Source organism: Leuciscus leuciscus (assembly GCF_965113295.1).
Source record: "Leuciscus leuciscus genome assembly, chromosome: 21".
In the NCBI taxonomy this organism is placed as follows: domain Eukaryota; kingdom Metazoa; phylum Chordata; class Actinopteri; order Cypriniformes; family Leuciscidae; genus Leuciscus; species Leuciscus leuciscus.
In genome coordinates, this window is record NC_138745.1 from 7,703,724 (window position 1) to 7,722,078 (window position 18,355).

Below are 18,355 nucleotides of genomic sequence, written 5' to 3' on the forward strand. Positions count from 1 at the left end.
TATACCAGCTGGATATCATCAAATAATTTTTAATGAACATGAATCTGATCCATTTAACATTCAGCTGGCCAAGAGAATTACATAAATATAACAGAACAAAGATACATTTGAAATAAACAGTGCTTATAGGTAGGTTTATTTATTCTTCACTGTATAAATTAAATGCATATAAATCCTTAATAAAGTTACAAAAGTTATATAGTAAAGAGCATTTTTTGTATTTTTGTTTTTTTTTATATCTATAGAGTTATAAAAAATAAGACCTGGTACTTATTTCATCACACTTTTATGCAATCGACTTTGTTATTCAAGATTAAAGCATCAAGATTATTATTTTTTTAATCATTTGATAAATAACTGCTGCCTTGTTTGATATAAAGAGTACACACACACACACGCACCTAAAATAAAATATTACAGGCCTAATTTGTGCAGAAAAATTTTGCAAATATTTCAGAACATTTAATGCCATCTTAATAAGATTGCGAATGTTTAATGAATGAGATGCATTGCTGAAATACCATGTGTAAAAGAAAATTATTTTGTGAATTTTCCCTTTCATGTTTTCAAACAGTCAATCATTCTGTCTTGACACAAACTGTCCCCAAACCCACAGAGGAACCCACACAACTGCAGACAGTCATGCATTCTCCAAGTCTCCAGAGGACCTCATGTATATTTATAACACATTCACTGCAAAGCAAAGTCTGCACACCGAAAAAAGCATGCATGCATGGTGCACGTATGCTTATAGACATGCAGACGATGCCCTGCTGAACAGCATCAATTGGAATGATAACCAGAGAACACAGAGGTTATACTGTTATTATAGACTGCAGCTGCAAAGATAGACCAAACCAGACGAGCTGGATATGGAAATGCATTTATAGCTGGGGTTTTATGAATACCTAAAAGTGAACCGTATGATATTTATATATTGTCACAAGACTTGGAATGTGTTGTGATTTGTCATGATGTCGCCATAGACTAAAGAGGCCCTGAATCTAATTTTCTTCTTACCCTTTTTTTGTTTTTGTTTGCTGTAATATGAAAATATAAGTAACTTTTAGAACTCAAAACTTCCTCCTCAATCGAAACTAAAGTTAAAACAGAGATTTGTTTTAAAGTTACTTTTCCAACTCTCTTACGTTAGGCAGAATACATTTGAATAAATGCACATAAATGCAAGATTCCCCACAGTCACACATCAATAATGACAGAAACTTGTCACATTGAAGCAAAATAAATATGACATGCCGAACACCCCTTACACTATGCAGAAAAATCTGCTAAACTGCTTTTCCTGGCTGTGTGTAGCACCTACAGCTCTGCATATCCTTCTGAGGAATCCCAACGGTTTCATTTTTAACAATGTCTATGATCATTTCAGTAATCTTGTAACAGTTTGAATGTAACATTTCAGTCCAGATTGTTGTATGAATGCTGCAATGTAATGCGGTTTTGATTATATGCTTTGGTGATCAAATTTGTACGGAGCCCCGCACATGACATGCAGGGGAAAAAAAAAATAGTAGGCTAAATTGTGCGCGCAATTTACAAATTCATTCCCTCGATAAACTTAATTGTGCGCACGATTTACTATTTCGTTCCCTTAATTTAAAAACACGGATTGCTGAAAAAACATGTCAATGGCGGGGAAGTGTTGTTTCTTAAATTACACAAAATCTCATCAATGGTAGAGAAAGAGTTCATTAAAGAGTATGTAATAAAATGACAATAAAAAAAATGCGCCAAAAACAATAATAATTTTAGAAGTGGACATCAGGGAAGAAAATAAAATGATTAGATTTTTTTTTTTTTTTATGTTTTAAGTGTGATATGATCCTTTTAAGTTACAAAGACGGCCCCCATGAAACAACATGCTATTAAGTGTCTTAACCCCCAAGACACAAAGCTTGAAGATCTAATCTATCGTGCTTTATGTAAGTTATCAGACATATCTGGTTTCCAAAATAAAGTAGGTGAGCCTAAGCTAAATTGAGAATATTTAAAACCCATTTAAAACGCTTACATCCCTTCCGCTTGAAAATCTATCACAGTCATTTTGAACTTTCCTGAATAATTTCACTTTTAAATTTTCATTTCACTTACTTTGTGAAAGGTTAACCCCACACTTTCAACCCCAATGACTGTGCTTTTTAAACATACACTTTATATTATCATATTCACCCTCCAGCCAGACTTTTCTAGGCTCCACAGTTACACAATCCCCTCTAACAGACAGCTCTAACGTAAACTCCGCGGGGAGCAGAAGGCATTGTGGGAAGGAGGAGAGGAAGGGAAGGGGCTGTAACCGTGAGAGATAAGCACAGGTAGATCAAGAAATAAAGCCACATTAGTTCTGTTCTTCATCTGCTGCTTATTGAAAGAACAGTAACAGTTCATTAGAAGTGTATGGTTGTGAAACAGATCTTGCTTAAATAACTGGAGAACAGGATCAGAAACTTTGCTCCTGGCTATGATTTAACTACCCTTTGGTACCCTCCACACTACGGACTTTAACATGCTTTACTAAATGCATTACCAAAGAAAGAGAGTGTGAGATATCAGCCACTATCATCACTTAGGGGCTGTTTACACCTGGCCACTTCATGCGTTTTCTCAGATCGGATAGCTATCTGATTTATCAAAACGATTCCATTTACACCTGGTCACATAAATGTGTTTTTGCGAGACGGATTTAAATCCGATCTTCAATTCCCGCGCTATATGCAGATTTAATGGAATGCACGTCACGAAAGCAACAGATATGAGCTGCATTTTATTGATCATCAGCTAAAATTTCAAAGACCGCAATAAAAGAGAGCGGCAACAGCCCTGGTAAGATCATTTCGTTTCTTAAGAATTTACTTTTAATGATGATGATTGTGTGTTAAGCGTCTGCGACTTACTTTACTTTGATTTGCGATAGTTTGCACGTTGGCAATGAGATGCTCAGCTTCTCATCTGCGGTGACGCGTGTTCCAGTAGCGTCGTCATATCTGGCTATAACATTACATATAGCCTATAACACACTCTCACACGTTTATTTTTTTAGCATTTTTGGGAGGAGTACAATTTACATATGTGGTTTCAACAACCAGATGCATTTACACTTGTCCAGTTTCGTCAGGAATCCGGCCCAGACCACCTCCTGAAGTGGTTTGAGCGATCGGATTCAAATCCGTCTCGAATGCGTTTCGGAGGGCATTTACACCTGGTCTTTTCACGATCGGATAGCTATCCGATCTGAGAAAACGCATGAAGTGGCCAGGTGTAAACAGCCCCTTAATGTTGTTTACTCGTTTTACTGAGTGCTAAATCAAATAAAATGCATCTGAGGATTTGCCCTAAAAACATTTAAGGACTATCGGTCCTTCGCTGCAACCAAAACCTGAAATGTCTTAAACTGCTATTTGAAATGGAGGATTTCATATTTTGATCAGTTCTTATTAATTATGCATCATGTTTGTGTCAGAATGTAATCTGAATCCAGTGCATACTAGGACGTGGCTAACCAAGACACAAATATTTCAAGGAGAATACACTTTTGTTTCTCTGTATTTTTCTGTGTGAGTGCAAAGCAAATTAAAGTCAGTGCCAGTATCATGATTGAGACATAATGTTTTGCTTATTCAAAGCCAGAAACGATAGATTTTGGCAGAGCAGCCTTTTTCCGGCCTTTAAAGCCAGCTTACGTTTGGGAGACTTCAAAGACGTTGTTTGGATCTCCTCTCGGGATGGTATATGTAATGGGATCTCTTTCACGGTCGGTTGCCTGCAAATGACAGAAAGCGATTTTGTGTTAATTCAATTACGCTCAGAAAGACTCAACCTCCATACTTCGTCATCACGAAACCTCTGACAGCAAAATATTAAATATATACTGCATTTGGGCACATATATATATATATATATATATATATATATATACACACATCAATGTTTAGGTGAAAATGTATGTGGATATATTTATATAAATAGTTTGGAATAATTTTAAAAGTACGCTCACAAAAGCTGCAATTATTTGATAAAAAAAATAAAATAAAAATAATAATAATAACTGTTTTCCATTTTATTATAATTTAAAATGTAATTTATTCCTGTGATGGCAAAGCTGGAATTTCAGCATCATTGCTCCAGTCTTTAGTGTCACATGATCCTTGAAAAAAGATTCTAATATGATGATCTGCAGCTCAAGAAACATTTATTAGCAATATCAAAGTTTTTTAAATAAATAAATAAATATAAGAAAATAAGAAAATAAATATTTTTCTGCAAGGACACAATACGTGTCAGTAAAGACATTCATAATGTTACAAAGGATTTATATTTGAAATAAATGCTGTTATTTTGAACTTTCTATTTATCAAAGAATCATGAACTAAAAATGCATCACAAAAAAATTTATTTCAACATTTTAAAATATATTCAAATATAAAACAGTTTAAATTGTAATAATATTTCACAATATTACTATTTTTAATCCATTTAATGCAGCCTTGGTGAGCAGAAGAGACAAAAATAAATAAAATAAAAAAACGTATTACAACCTTTTGACAGATAGTGTAAATGTATACACTATCTGTCAAAAGGTTGTAATAATAATGTGTTTTTTTTTTTTTCCTTTAATCACCAGATGCTGATGGGGAAGTCACCTGTATGTTGAGCAGTGTGGCTCCAGTCCTCATGGCCTCATTGATCTCCAGGCTGTATATGAGCTGAGGGAAACGGGGAGGGCTCTGGTTGTTGGGGGGCAGCACTTCGATATACACTGTAGTGATGGAACTTCTGAAGAATCAAAAGGAATAGAGTTTATATTCCTTTATTAGACAGCCGTATTAAGTGACTCACTCAGAGGTATGACATGATAGCTTATGCTTCCCCTCCAGTTACCAACTATGCCTGACCAGCCACAAAACAATCAGGAATGGAGTTTCAACATATAATTTCCTGGAAATACTATGGCTTTGTTCCAAAATATAGTGATCTAATAAAATAGGCACCATTGTAAGGCACCACAGACACTACTGTTGCAAAACAAATAGAGATTCTATAATTATGCTGCCTTCTAAGATACCTTCTATTGGCCCAACTATAAGGTAACACATTTACCTACAAGGGATGAAAGTATAAATAAATAGTCAGTCAGTCAGTCAGTCAGTCAGTCAGTCACTAATGCGCCACTTGAAGACTCCGTTACAGTCACTCCCCTAAACCTCACTCCCATCCGGGTCACGGCACCAATGTTACCCCTCCAGTACTAGCATTGTTCTGAGTGGGATTTGAACTGGTGTTTCGGACATGTGAGGAGGGAGCACTAACAAGGATGCCAAAGACCGCAGTATCAGTTGACAGTGCGCCTCTTGAGGTCAGGGGAGTGAGGTTTACCCACTCTTACTATCTGTTACATATACATTTATTTGTATAAGAGTTTTCTAATCTTTATGATTGCATCACAGAAATGTTTTTGACAAACTGTTCTCCCTTGACTTCCATTGTAATACATTATTGTAAACATTGTTTTCTCTTGGTTTCAGTTTTACGAACTGAAAGACTATTCAAACATACTTTCTGCAGTAATGAAGAGATGTAATCAGATGCTTTCGATTGAGCAAATGCAGCATTTCCTGTATGGGCTCTGATATGGATTTTCTGTCTTTTGACAAAAGATATCACCAAGCTTCCTCCCAGATCTGAACACTTTTAAGTCTAGCTAACAATAGCAGTCCAATTGCTTAGGTGGATTTCTGGATGTTTAGTGAAAACCCAACCATGTATTGTCATTATTTTATGACACATTGTATCAAGGCACTCATCAAACGTGTGTGGAGCTGTGGTTGAAGCAAATTGGATTGGGGATAATTCTATTTGGAAACTTTCCAATATGGTGGATTTGATGCCAGCGGTCTCATAAAATTTTAAAATGGGAAGATAAGAGATGAAAATAACTCTCTGGTTCTCACAAGCTCAACCGCCATCTGCCCAACACATCTAATAGCACACCTGCTGCCTTTAACTCTCTATACAAAAATGTTTCATGTTTTTGACTTGTCCGTCTGTTAAGATTACACAGTTTTTACATAAGTATTCACATAAAAAAAGTAATGTGATGTACATTTGTCAGTCATACATAAATGGGTATTTGTTAACAACTGTTCATTGTTAGTTTCTGTTAGCTCAGGTCCATTAAAATCATTTTAACAGATACAACTTTTAAATTGTAATTATCTTTTAGTAAATGTTAAAATTAACATTAAGTTAGATTATTAAATGCTTTCATATTAACTATTGGTAACAAATAGAACCTTATTGCAAAGTGTTCCCAGTTTGCTAACTTGTTTATGCTACAACGGTGTAATCCAAAGGAAAGGAACATTTGGTTTCACTTTATTTTGATGGTTCCTTTAACACATTCTGTTGACTATAAGTAACGTTGCACCTACATGTCTACTAGCTCTCATTGAAGTGTTAGTAGAGTATTAGTAGACTGGTAGGGTTATGGTTAGAATAAGTTGACATGTAGAGTCAAAGTTACTTATAGTTGGTAGAATGTCTGTATACGAGGACCATCAAAATAAAGTGTTAGCAGATATGAAGCAGACACTCTACTAACACTCTAATGAGAGTTAGTTGACATGTACTGTAGCTGCAAAGCCAAAGTCAACAGAATGTTCAAAAGGGACCATCAAAATAAAGTGTTGTCAATTCAAATACATAAATCTTAATTTTAGGCCTCGATAAAGTGTACCTCATTAAAGGTGCATTAAGCAACTTTTTCGTGTTAAAAATACCCGTTTTCTAACCCATACATGCTTAAACAATTGCCTGATGGGCTGAATGAGCACTTCTCTGATCACTGAGATTGTCTCTATAATCCTGTAAAGTAAAATAAATAAGAGGGATTCGGGCCGGAATTTTAGACTGGGCGTGACGTCATGCGCGTTCACGGCACGCTCACCTGGCTGTCTGGCAGGTTTGTGTATTCGCCGCTATTCTCCGTAGAAGATGGATTCTAAGAGACCGGCTTGTAGTTCATTTCAAACACCAACGCAAACTCCACGTAAGATAAAAAAAAAGAAAACTTTTGTCCGTGAGCGTGCACACTTCTGGCTGCAGTTTCGCTTGCCGCCAGAGGGGGCATAGTTCTGCAAAAACTCAGAGACTTGCCCCTTTAAGTGGGAACACAGTTCTAACCAAGTATAATGGTTCCACTTTATTTCGATAGTCCACATTAGACATTCTACTAACTATAAGTACATTTGCAACTACATGTCAACTAACTCTCATTAGAGTATTAGTAGACTGAAGTAGACTGTCAATAGACTGTTAGGTTATGGTTAGGTGTTAGGGTTCGGATTAGTAGAATAAGTTGACTTGTAGTTGCCTAGTTACTTATAGCCAGTAGAATATCTGTTGGGGGACCATCAAAATAAAGTGTTAGCAGATATTAAGCATACAGTCTACTAACACTTTAATGACAGTTAGTTGGCATGTAGTTGCAAAGTTACTTATAGTTAGTAGAATGTCTAAAGTGGACTATCGAAATAAAAGTGTTACCAGTATAACTCTGTGGAGAAGAACTTCCAAGTTTAGGATCTGTTGATTTGTTGTGTATATTAGAGGCTCTTAAACTAGTTCCCGAACAGCAAAGTGAAACAATGCATTTCCTGAACTTCGCTTGCACTCGTTCTATTTCTGCTTCATTCCACTGTATTGATTCAACGGTCAGCAAGAATTACAGAGGGCAGCGGCTGGTATGAATTGGACAAGAGGGGAGGTAGCGGCAATTAGAGTGAAAAGCCCTTAATTTCCGCTCTTCCAAGTGTCAGATGGACAAGAGCAGGGGCCAATATCGTGTTCTCAGAGATATTTCCGAAGCAAAATTTGTCACCATGTGGCATTGTATTGATCTAAAACTGGGCATTGGAGGTTGAGTCGTCTATTAGAGAGTGAGAGGGACACTCCTTTTCAACCCTCATTGGGTTTTCAGTTGATTTACCTCCTCTGGGACACAGGGCCGTTGTCGGAGGCCCTAACGGTGAGGGCGTAGGAGCGGCCCACGGTCAGATTGACACTGGGCGGCACGGTGATCGCTCCTGTACAGTCATTGATGGTGAAGTGTCCCTGATCCCCCGCCAAGATTTTGTAGCTCACCAACCCGTTGGGACCCTCATCAGCATCCACTGCTGTCAGCTAAAAAAAAAATGAATTGGTGCCGTTACTTCAGAAAGGACCTGCAAAGGTGCTTATTCACGTTCATCACTGTCCAAGCTTTTGAATCATGAAACCTGTCAAGTACATGTCCAGAACCGGGTCATGTTTGCCAGATTCAATAAAATATTCAGATTTAATATTTCAGCACATTCAGCACCTGGCAACACTGATTGTTGGTGGTTTGTGAATAATGGCACAGTTTTTTTTTAGTTTTTTTTGCTGAAGTTCACTACTTAGTGATTCGTTCGTTCGTTCGTTCGTTCATTCATTAATTTATTCATTTATTCATACATACATACATACATACACATACATACATACATACATACATACATTCATTCAAACATTTTTTATGACCATTAATCATATTTCGCATTTAAATTCTATTCTAAAATGCAACAAAAATTGTTTATATATATATATATATATATGTATATATGTATATAATGATATAACTTGTATTTAAGTATTTATTATTTATACATATGGGTAGAATATGGATATTGAATATTGCTTGCTTAACAGCTAGACATATTTTAACCATGTCCATACTATTTAACTGAATATATTGCATTATTTTCACACTTTTATGCAGATTCTAAGCAATTTAAAATAAAATAAAATGCATTTAGAAAATAAGTTTGTAGATAAAGAAAAATTACAATTACAATGCAAGGTGCGATGCAAAAACTAATATTTTATGATATATAAATTGTATTTAAGTATGTATTTAATATTTATGTCTCAGGGTCGTATTGATTGTACTGTCTTTAATTTATACAGTAATAAATGATTAACATAAACGTAAATACTTATATAGATGGTACTTTAATAATGATAATAATAATAAAATTACTGTAATTACTGTAATACAATAATGAGAATCACAAATGAAAAAAAAATGAATAACAAAAATGTGCAAAAAAACAAAACAAAAAACAATATATATATATATATATATATATATATATATATATATATATATATATATATATATATATATATACTGTATATATATATATATATATATATATAAGGTAGCATAAATTTTTTTATTTTTTTATTTATGAAATACGAAATGTGACCCAGACATGTTTTGTGAGAATTACAATAATACCATGTAGCATTGATGTTTTCGACTCACTGATTCTTCAGCCAGAGAGATAAGGATTTATTTCAGAACCTTTATAAAGTGACAACTACAAGCATACACTGGAGCAGTTAACCTTTTAGATGATATAACTTGCACTTTTTAATTTTGACTTCAGGGGTTAATTTTGTCAGATGTCAGAGCAAATCTGTGCTCTGCTCATGTCCTGATAGCAAAGAGTATCAGTTATGCACACATTTCAAAAGAAAATTCCGGTTAAGACAAAGATTAAACCGAGATCTGAGCAATTATTCTAGCAATAAGCCCCTCATAAATGTGGGAACTACAGCTATTAATTCAAATGAGTGGATTAAGGTTGAAAAGCAAAAAAAAAAAACAAAAAAAAAAAACATTTAGTCTTGTTTTCCAGAAAACATATCTAAACATCACTAACACAAGATCAATGTAGAAGAAAAATTTAGTAAAATATTAAGATAATGGATATTTTCAGAGAATATATCCATGGGTAATTTTTTTCTGGCTGTATATATAAACCACAAAATAATATTTTTTTTCTTAAAATGAGGCTAAAAGTAAATTATTTTTAGATCAGGGATGGGCATCTTTGGTCCTGGTGGGCCATTGTCTACCATCCCTAATCAAACACACCAGAACAATGTCTTCAGGATTACTAGAAAGCCAGGTGAGTTTTTATCAGGGTTGGAGCTAAACTAGAGGATGCTTAGATGTCTTCCTTGGAAAACAAGACGAAATGCTAATAAAGAAAGTGATTTTATTGCAGTAAAAGCATAACTTAATGATTACCTGTAAGACTGTGTCCCCAGGCTGCATGTCTGTGTAAACATTCACACTGTAGGAGACGTTGGGAAAGGTGGGTGTGTTGTCATTGGCATCAATCACAGTGATATTAACAGAGACTGGAGAGCTCTCCTGAACTCCATCTGAGGCAATCATCTACAGACACAGGCAAGTAATAAAACCGTGAGGCAGAGAAAGGCATTGATAAGAACCACATTTGCTTTTTAATTTCATAATTGCACATTGTGCACAGATGAATCACTGAAAATCAGCCATTTTAGAAAGGAAAGGCTTAAAGCAAAGTATTAAAATTGCTGCTAATTACACATCAGCAAACATATACTGTGACATAACATTTTCCCTTTGCTTATTGTGATAGCATAGGCCTAGCCAAATTATTCAAATGAAAGCTCTTGCGTGGAGAGAACAGTCCATTGGCGGTACTCCCAACTGCCTCACTAGCTGTCAACTAGACTAATGGGACATCACAGAGAGGTTGTAGACTGTGCTGTGAGAAGGGTGAAGTGTTTTTGTCAACCTCCACATGGAATAAAAAAGCAGAAGCTCGAGCACAAAAGGATGTAGTCAAGTCAAATATTATGAATAAAATACAACACAAATAAATAAAAAACATGTTGATAATTGGTAGTCGATGATGTCTTTTTTTATATATATATATATCAATGCTGATATGAATGCCGATATAGGCCTATATGATATCACACTATTTGATTTACAGATAGCAATTTAGCAAATTTAGAAGTGTTTCATAATATTAACAAAAAAAAAAAAAGAACTAATTTGAACTTGATTATTAGATCCCGTTACAGTATTTTTCACAAATAAAGAAGTCAGTTACACTGGAAGTGAACACTTTAACCAACATTACACTCTGTAGTACACTGTAGTACACTCTATCTGTGTGGACTAAAAATCATAATTTCTCAAAGAAAAGGTAATCCTATTTCTATTTACAGTACACAGTGAATATGTTACAGTATAGCGGCAAACTGGATAGTGTAGCATAGTATAACATTATGAATTTAAATGCTGTCTTTTTTTTGAAGGTTTCCTACAATAGGTTTACATTCATCCAAAGTAAAAAAAAACTAAAACAATTCTCATAATATACAGTACATTGCAACATCACTTCTTTTCTCACAGTGTTTGGAACGGTTCGACAAAGGATTCAGTCTTTCTAAACCCCTCCTTTCCGAGAGCTCTGCTCTGGTTGGTCAGATGGCCCAGTCTGTTGTGATGGGTCTACTGCTTACAGCGCACTCGTATACACAGTGATCCGAACAGTAACACTGGCGTTGGTTTTACCGTATCAATTCGAGCTTGAGCCCTCATCCCCTTCTTTTGGAAGAGCATGCAAAGTGGATGGCTTTTACAATGCAGAAAACAGCGTCTTTTCGACATGCTTACAACACAAACCAAACTCTTCCAGGCCTCAGCTACTACTACAGTGTTTGAGAGCGGGTCAAAGTAGATGATGTTCGCAGGAAGCCAATGAGGCTCATGTGCGTTTGCACTCAGACACTTGGTTCTAAGTGCTGTCCAGGGGCAATTCTAGGATTTCAATATTAGGGGGACTCAGGGGGGCTGTTTGTATACTAGGGTAAGCATGAACAATACAGTAGGTTATACACTACCAATCAGTTAGAAGGTTGAAGAAACACCATCTACATCTGGATGGTGCGGCGCGGCTTAGACACATCCTCAGTGATGAACCCAGGTTCATAGGGTGTTCCATGTCTTCGATCATCAGATACCCTCACCTGGGCGACCCAACCAGGAGTGATCAGTCTCCGGTTTGTTTCCAAACAGCGTGCTACACCATGGGTCTCCCCTTTTGATCCACAGACACCCGTGAGCGCCTTTTCTGGTGGCTTTTCTCAGTTTGAAACCTCTAATACCAAGAAGCCTGAGTGCCCGGTGAAGAGACTGCCCTGGAAATCCCCTGAATCCCACCTCAATAGGTTCACAGCGGCCCCTCCACCCGTTTCCTGTGCAAGCCTCCACCAGCTCGAGGTACTTAGCCCTCTTCCACTCGCGGGCTATCCGCTCTTTCCAGGGAACGGTCAACTCCAGCAGCACCATTTGCTTCAAGGCATCAGATGTTAAGACCAAGTATAAAGTAATATTGATATTCCCTTTCATACAGTGTGTAATATAGCTGTTTGTGATTGTAAACGTTCTGCAAAGTTCTAAAGTCGAAGGTGCATGATAAATAAATCTATTGTCTCCCAAAAGAAAGAATGGACTCTAGGATTCTATGTCACTAGAAAAGACAATCGCATAATTCCCCCCTACAGTATGTTGTACGTTTTACGCCCGCCAACAACTTGACCCACCTTCAAACACTTCATTTTACTGACGACTGCTTCTCAAATCTCAGAGTTCAACGCGGGATTCGCAAAATGCTTGCCCTTGAAAGATGAGTCAGTACCCAGTTTATTTGGACCAGTTTGCTCCTCAGAATCACAACCTCTAAGTATGATTAATTATTGATGTATATATTTTCTACCGGGTGTTCAAAATATCTAGTTTTGTGTTTTGTATTGTATAGGTCTCCGGATTTTTCTCCCCACGCATGTTTGTGCGTGAGTAGACATTGTGTTCTAGAGTAGACATTCAAAGGGCTGTGCATTCAACAAAACAAAGTATAATTTGGGCTTAAGCAGCCACCATCAACACCCTAGTAACTACCTAACAACACTTCAGCAACCTCAATGTCACAAGCCACTAAGAACTTCCATCACAGCATGCTAACAACTTAGCATTTTTGGCACCTTGTTTTGCATAGTTTTTTCACAAATTATAACAACATAGTTTTTTTCTTTTTTTATGACAGTACTTACTGATAGTGTAGTGACAATGTTTTTTTTTTTTTGGCAGAAACTATTGTCACCACAGTCAATTGTATTAAGGGTTTGCTTTGAAACATGATAATTCATCGATGGAGGACCTAAAAAATGTCAGTGTTATTTCAGGGAACACTTTCCTACAAATTTACCGCATCATGGATAGATCAACATTGCCCTACAGACTCATTTAAATGAGTGAAAACAATGCTTCAAAGACAGGACAAATGAGATACTTGATATTCCACAGCTTTGGCAAACAAAGTTGATCTTGTCGCAAAACAGATAATGGCATCTCTAAGCAGCCATTTGTATGTGATGCACAAGCCTAACACGGCACAGTAACATCACCAGCGGGACCCGGACTCTTCTGTTCCCTTAGACGAGACCAGCTGGTTTCAGTTTCTGAATGAATTCGGCGGGAGTGAGGTGGAGTGCAGTGAATGTTAAGTCCCACAGCACACGTCCCACGAGCCAACCTTAACGCACGTCTGACTGAGAATCAGCATTCAGTCGGTGACCTCTCCACAATTTAGTCTTCTCATATCGTAATTATAAACTCCTATAGAATCAGGCACGAAGGTCTTTTCAACGGTGAAAACATGTTGAGAAATGCCTACTGAAAAACCCACCGGATACATTGCCTTTTACACACTATACATCTAAAATTTCAACTTCTTGATTGTTATATCGTCCAAAAAAATTAACGACATTACCCCCCAGGAATATATTAAAAGTTGGATATATAGTAAATATTACTTACTTGCATACATTCAGTATACTTATGTAAAGCAATAAATACTACAGTATAGCAAATCACAGCTGAAAATACCATTGCAAAATGTAAACTGTATTATCATATAAACATTGACTAACTTTATCCACAAACATGGAGTATACTCACTTATAGTGATATATAATATATAGCATATCTCAAAAGGCATGAAGATATTACAAAGCTTCTTTGAAACAATGTGTATTGTGACAATTAATCTTGACGACATGAATTCCATCAGTATAGTAAGCGCATACTGTCATATAATCTATATGCATGTATGCATTTTTTTCACTAATTAGTTTGTTCATAAGGCAGTTGTTTCAAAGTTGAAAAATAAGCAGAGGAGACAGAACAACGATAAACTACTAGATAATAGAAAAGTACAAAGACATTTTTTTATCGCTCATAAGATTTGGAGAGAAATAACGCAGACACTGGACAAGGGATAATCTTCCTTGCATGCATGTGTTGACCGCCTGTGTTCAAGCACTCTATCAAGTGGAGTAAACTTTACAGGCTATGGACTCGACTGTGCAAAACTAAGGAAAACATGAGCTTGATGCAATTTGATCAATACTGTTTTAGTCCAATGGTTACTCCTTATTGGAGGATTTCGTAAATAATTTGTTTATATGCAGAGTTACGTTTCAGCTAAGTTTAATGGCGCAACACAAATATTTAGTAGTGCGTAAGTTGAAACTTAGTGCCTTTTTACTTCACAATTAGGCTAAGTTGCAATTAGGCAGCTGGTGCAACAGGCCCCTGGTCATCAAGGTTTGGCAAAAAGGGAGCATAAGCCACCCCCCTCAATGTTGTTTGCTGTAAGTCTGTCAGTCAGTCAGACAGACGTGATTGCACAGGACAAATATTTCAGTGATATCTGTCAGGTAGTGCCTATGCACTTGACATGTCAGAGTTGTGGCTCTCTTGTGGTAGATGCAAATTTGCATCTGGTATGGGGAATGCAATTATCTAAACCCACTCCTCTCTCCCTCACAATTTCCTGCCTCCTCTTCACTGCATCAATCTAAGAAAGAAGATGAATCTCCTGTAAAATTAATTTAAAAAAGAAAACATGGGGAAAAATATAAAAGAAGCATCATTTTGCAAAGTGCGACTTACCTTTAGGCTTAATTTAGGCCTAATTTAGGAGTTGTGACATCAACAAAAGGCAAAGTATGAAGCGTTAAGTGTAGGGATGTCCTACTCTTGCAAAGCCAGACCTTCAGACAAATGGCAGAAGGTCTGGACTCCATAACAGCTTTCATTGGCCAAGAACAGCCCCAAGAGGCCGTCTGACTGACATGTACAGCAAGCAATCACTGTTCGTTTTGTTCAGCGTCATATTTAGGGACGTGAAACTCTGAACTCGATGTCCCTAACAGACAGACGTGTAAAACTATTGAATGTCTATGCTGTGAACTTACCATACAACACATACTTTTGAAAATCCAGCTTTTAACTGATCTCAATAAGCGCTCTTTTGTTACAGTTGTAAACACAATAGCTTTCCTCTTCCATGATGGGATTTGGTATCACAACGGCTTTGTGACACACATCTTCCAGAACTCCCTTTAGAATTCACCTAATGATGACTTCAAAAATCCCGAAGTATTTCCTATTTAGTGTGCCTTATGCATCAGATGTTTAGCCAACAGTCCGTGGGCCGTACATTGAAGTGTGTTCAGTGGTTGCTGTGATAATGAACAACAATACCTTGACGTGCTGATTTATGTTGATTAACTTTTATTTGAGGAATTCTGCTTACCACAGCTATATGCAGACGACACACAGATCTACTTAGCAATATCACCTAACGATTACAGCCCCATTGACTCCCTGTGCCGATGCATTGATGAAGTCAACAGTTGGATGTGCCAAAACTTTCTTCAGTTAAACAAAGACAAAACTGAAGTCCTTGCGTTTGGAAACAAAGATAAAGTTCTCAAGGTGAACGCATACCTTCACTCTAGGGGTCACTAAAATACTAAAAATCAAGTCAGGAATCTAGGTGTGTCACTAGAGTTAGACCTTAGTTTCAGTAGTCATGTCAAAGCAATAACTAAATCAGCATACTATCTAAATACTAAAATATTGCAAGAATTAGATGCTTTGTTTTCAGACAAGACTTAGAGAAACTTGTGCATGCTTTCATCACCAGCAGGGTGGGTTATTGTAATGGTCTTTATTCCCAAAAAGACCATAAGACAGTTGCAGCTCATACAGAAGGCTGTCGCCAGGATTCTGAGCAGAACCAGAAAATATGAACATATCACACCAGTCCTCAGGTCTTTACACTGGCTCCCAGTTAGATTTAGGGTTGATTTTAAAGTATTATTACTGGTAAATAAATCATTCAATGGCCTAGGATCTCAATACATTGCAGATATGCTCACTGAATATAAACCCAACAGATCACTCAGATCATTAGGATCATATCAGCTAGATATACCAAGGGTTCACTCATAGCATGGCGAGTTCGCTTTTAACTATTATGCCAGCCGCAGCTGGAACCAGCTTCCAGAAGAGATCAGATGTGCTCCTACAGTGGTCACATTCAAAGCCAGACTCAAAACACTTCTGTTTAGCTGTGCATTTAATGAATGAGCACTGTGCCGCTGTTCGTCCGACTGTTTGTACTGTACTGTGCTGTATTTTATTTTTCTAAACTGTTTTAATTATTCTTATTTCTTTTTATTATTTTAATTTCTTCTATGCAAAGCACTTTGAATTGCCATTGTGTATGAAATGTGCTATATAAATAAACTTGCCTTGCCTTAATAATGGGCTATTAAGTTTGTATGTATTGTACTTTTCCCTTTTGTCAGGGCTGGGGAGAAGGTAACACCAGCTGTCAGAATCACCTCATGTGGCCTGCTAACAGCAGCACAGGCTTGAGAGCTCAAAGTCGAATTGAGGAACTGAAGTTTCCAGAAGCTGTTGCCATTACATCGCTAAGGCCAGATATGGTATGCCTGATCTCAGAAGCCTCCTAGCAGATTATCCTCTTAGAACTTACAGGAGACCTTACTTGTCTTGAGGAGGCCAATGAGAGGAAGAGTACATTGAGCCAAGTACATTGAGCTGGTACAAGAGAGACGATTTAACGGCTAGAATGCAAGGTGTGAGCCCATTGAGGTGGGGTGCAGAGGGTTCGCAGCTCAGTCTCTCTGCAGGGCCTATAACTTGCTGGGCATCAAAGGGGCCCGTAGACAAAGGGGCATTAAGTCGGCCACAAAGCCAGTGGAAGTTGCTTCGAGGTGGTTGTGGATCAGAAGAGGAGAGTCGTGGGTGGGGTAGTGCTACCTGGACACAAGTTGGGGCTTGATCAACCCTGGCTGGATCCCCTGGGCAAGGCCAAATCACCTGATGACCCCAGGAAACATCACTTGATGATGTGTCCAGGTGTATCACATGCATCACATTCAGGGTTTGAAATTAACACCCACCAAATGCAGGTAAATATCAATTGTCAAATCACTAGCCAATTTGGCGGGTTACTCATTACGTTTACTCACTTTGCTGGGAAAGTTCGTGTAAGCCAAATCTGCGCAGATTTAGCGCAAATACTCAACTCGTGAATCATCAATGATGTATTAAATATAGCGTATTGTGCAGAATCTGCACATATCTGGCAAACTTGAACATTAAGTCCATCATGGCCTCCTAATCATCCCCATATATATATATATATATATATATTAGTGGTGGGCCGTTATCGGCGTTAACGTGCTGCGTTAACGCGAGACTCTTATCGCACGATAAAAAAAATATCGCCGTTAATCTATTCTCCAAGTTGGGTTGGGAGATGGCTCTATACTACACAAGCTATGATGACGCAATCTACCCGCGGCCGCGAGGTAAACCCGGCTGCAACGCATATTCGTCGTCATCTTAAGTAAACACGGCTGAAAGTGAAAGCTGGTGAAAAAGATCAGTGCAACATCCATTATTTGGACTTGGTTCGGGTTTAAGCCGTCAGACGAGCAGCAGCAAACTAAATACAGAGTGTGTGGGGTAACAGTTCGGTAAGTTAACACACGACTAATCCGTTCGACCACCTCAAATTCAAAACGAAACATGATATCACTGAATACCAGCGCGCGCGTATTATTCCCATTCCAATATATCTTAGTGGTGTAGCACATAATCTCGATTTTAAGAATCGTTGTTGTGTTTCTTTTTAACTGAAAAGACATCAGTTAGACAATATTCTAATTTAAAATTTGGGGTTTCATAAGCTCCAAGCCGTAATAAACATTAGACCTACTTAAGTCTCTGCAGCTAGTGTACTTAAATTTTATTTATCTGCAAAATTATGTTGTATACTTACAGTTTTGCACAATATATGTTCTCAAAACTACATACACCCTTTAAAAAAAAATACATTTAGCAGTTGTTTAGCATGGGTCTGTGTAATCTGTTCTGAAATGGTTTTATTATAATATACTGTATATCGTTATCGCAAGAGGCTGCAATGTATATCACAATATAGATTTTAGGCCATATCGCCCATCCCTAATTGATAGCCTATAGTAGTTGATAATAACATAGGCCTACCTAATGTTGCCTACGGACGGTAAC

The 18,355-nt window shown here is 37.2% G+C and overlaps 1 protein-coding gene across 2 annotated transcripts in view; it reads right to left on the minus strand.

Moving 5' to 3' along the window:
• The window catches only part of pcdh15b (protocadherin-related 15b), a 225,185-nt gene that overhangs the window by 106,754 nt on the left and 100,076 nt on the right, over positions 1–18,355 (minus strand). For both annotated transcript variants that reach the window (XR_014201008.1, XM_082151481.1), the window contains exons 14-17: positions 10,133–10,282; positions 8,003–8,196; positions 4,659–4,791; positions 3,699–3,778 (exon numbers count right to left, since the gene is read on the minus strand). Coding sequence is in view for 1 of the 2 variants with exons in the window: in XM_082151481.1 (XP_082007607.1) it covers positions 3,699–3,778; positions 4,659–4,791; positions 8,003–8,196; positions 10,133–10,282 (557 nt within the window). In the remaining variant the exon portion in view is untranslated. The remainder of the gene's footprint in view (positions 1–3,698; positions 3,779–4,658; positions 4,792–8,002; positions 8,197–10,132; positions 10,283–18,355) is intronic.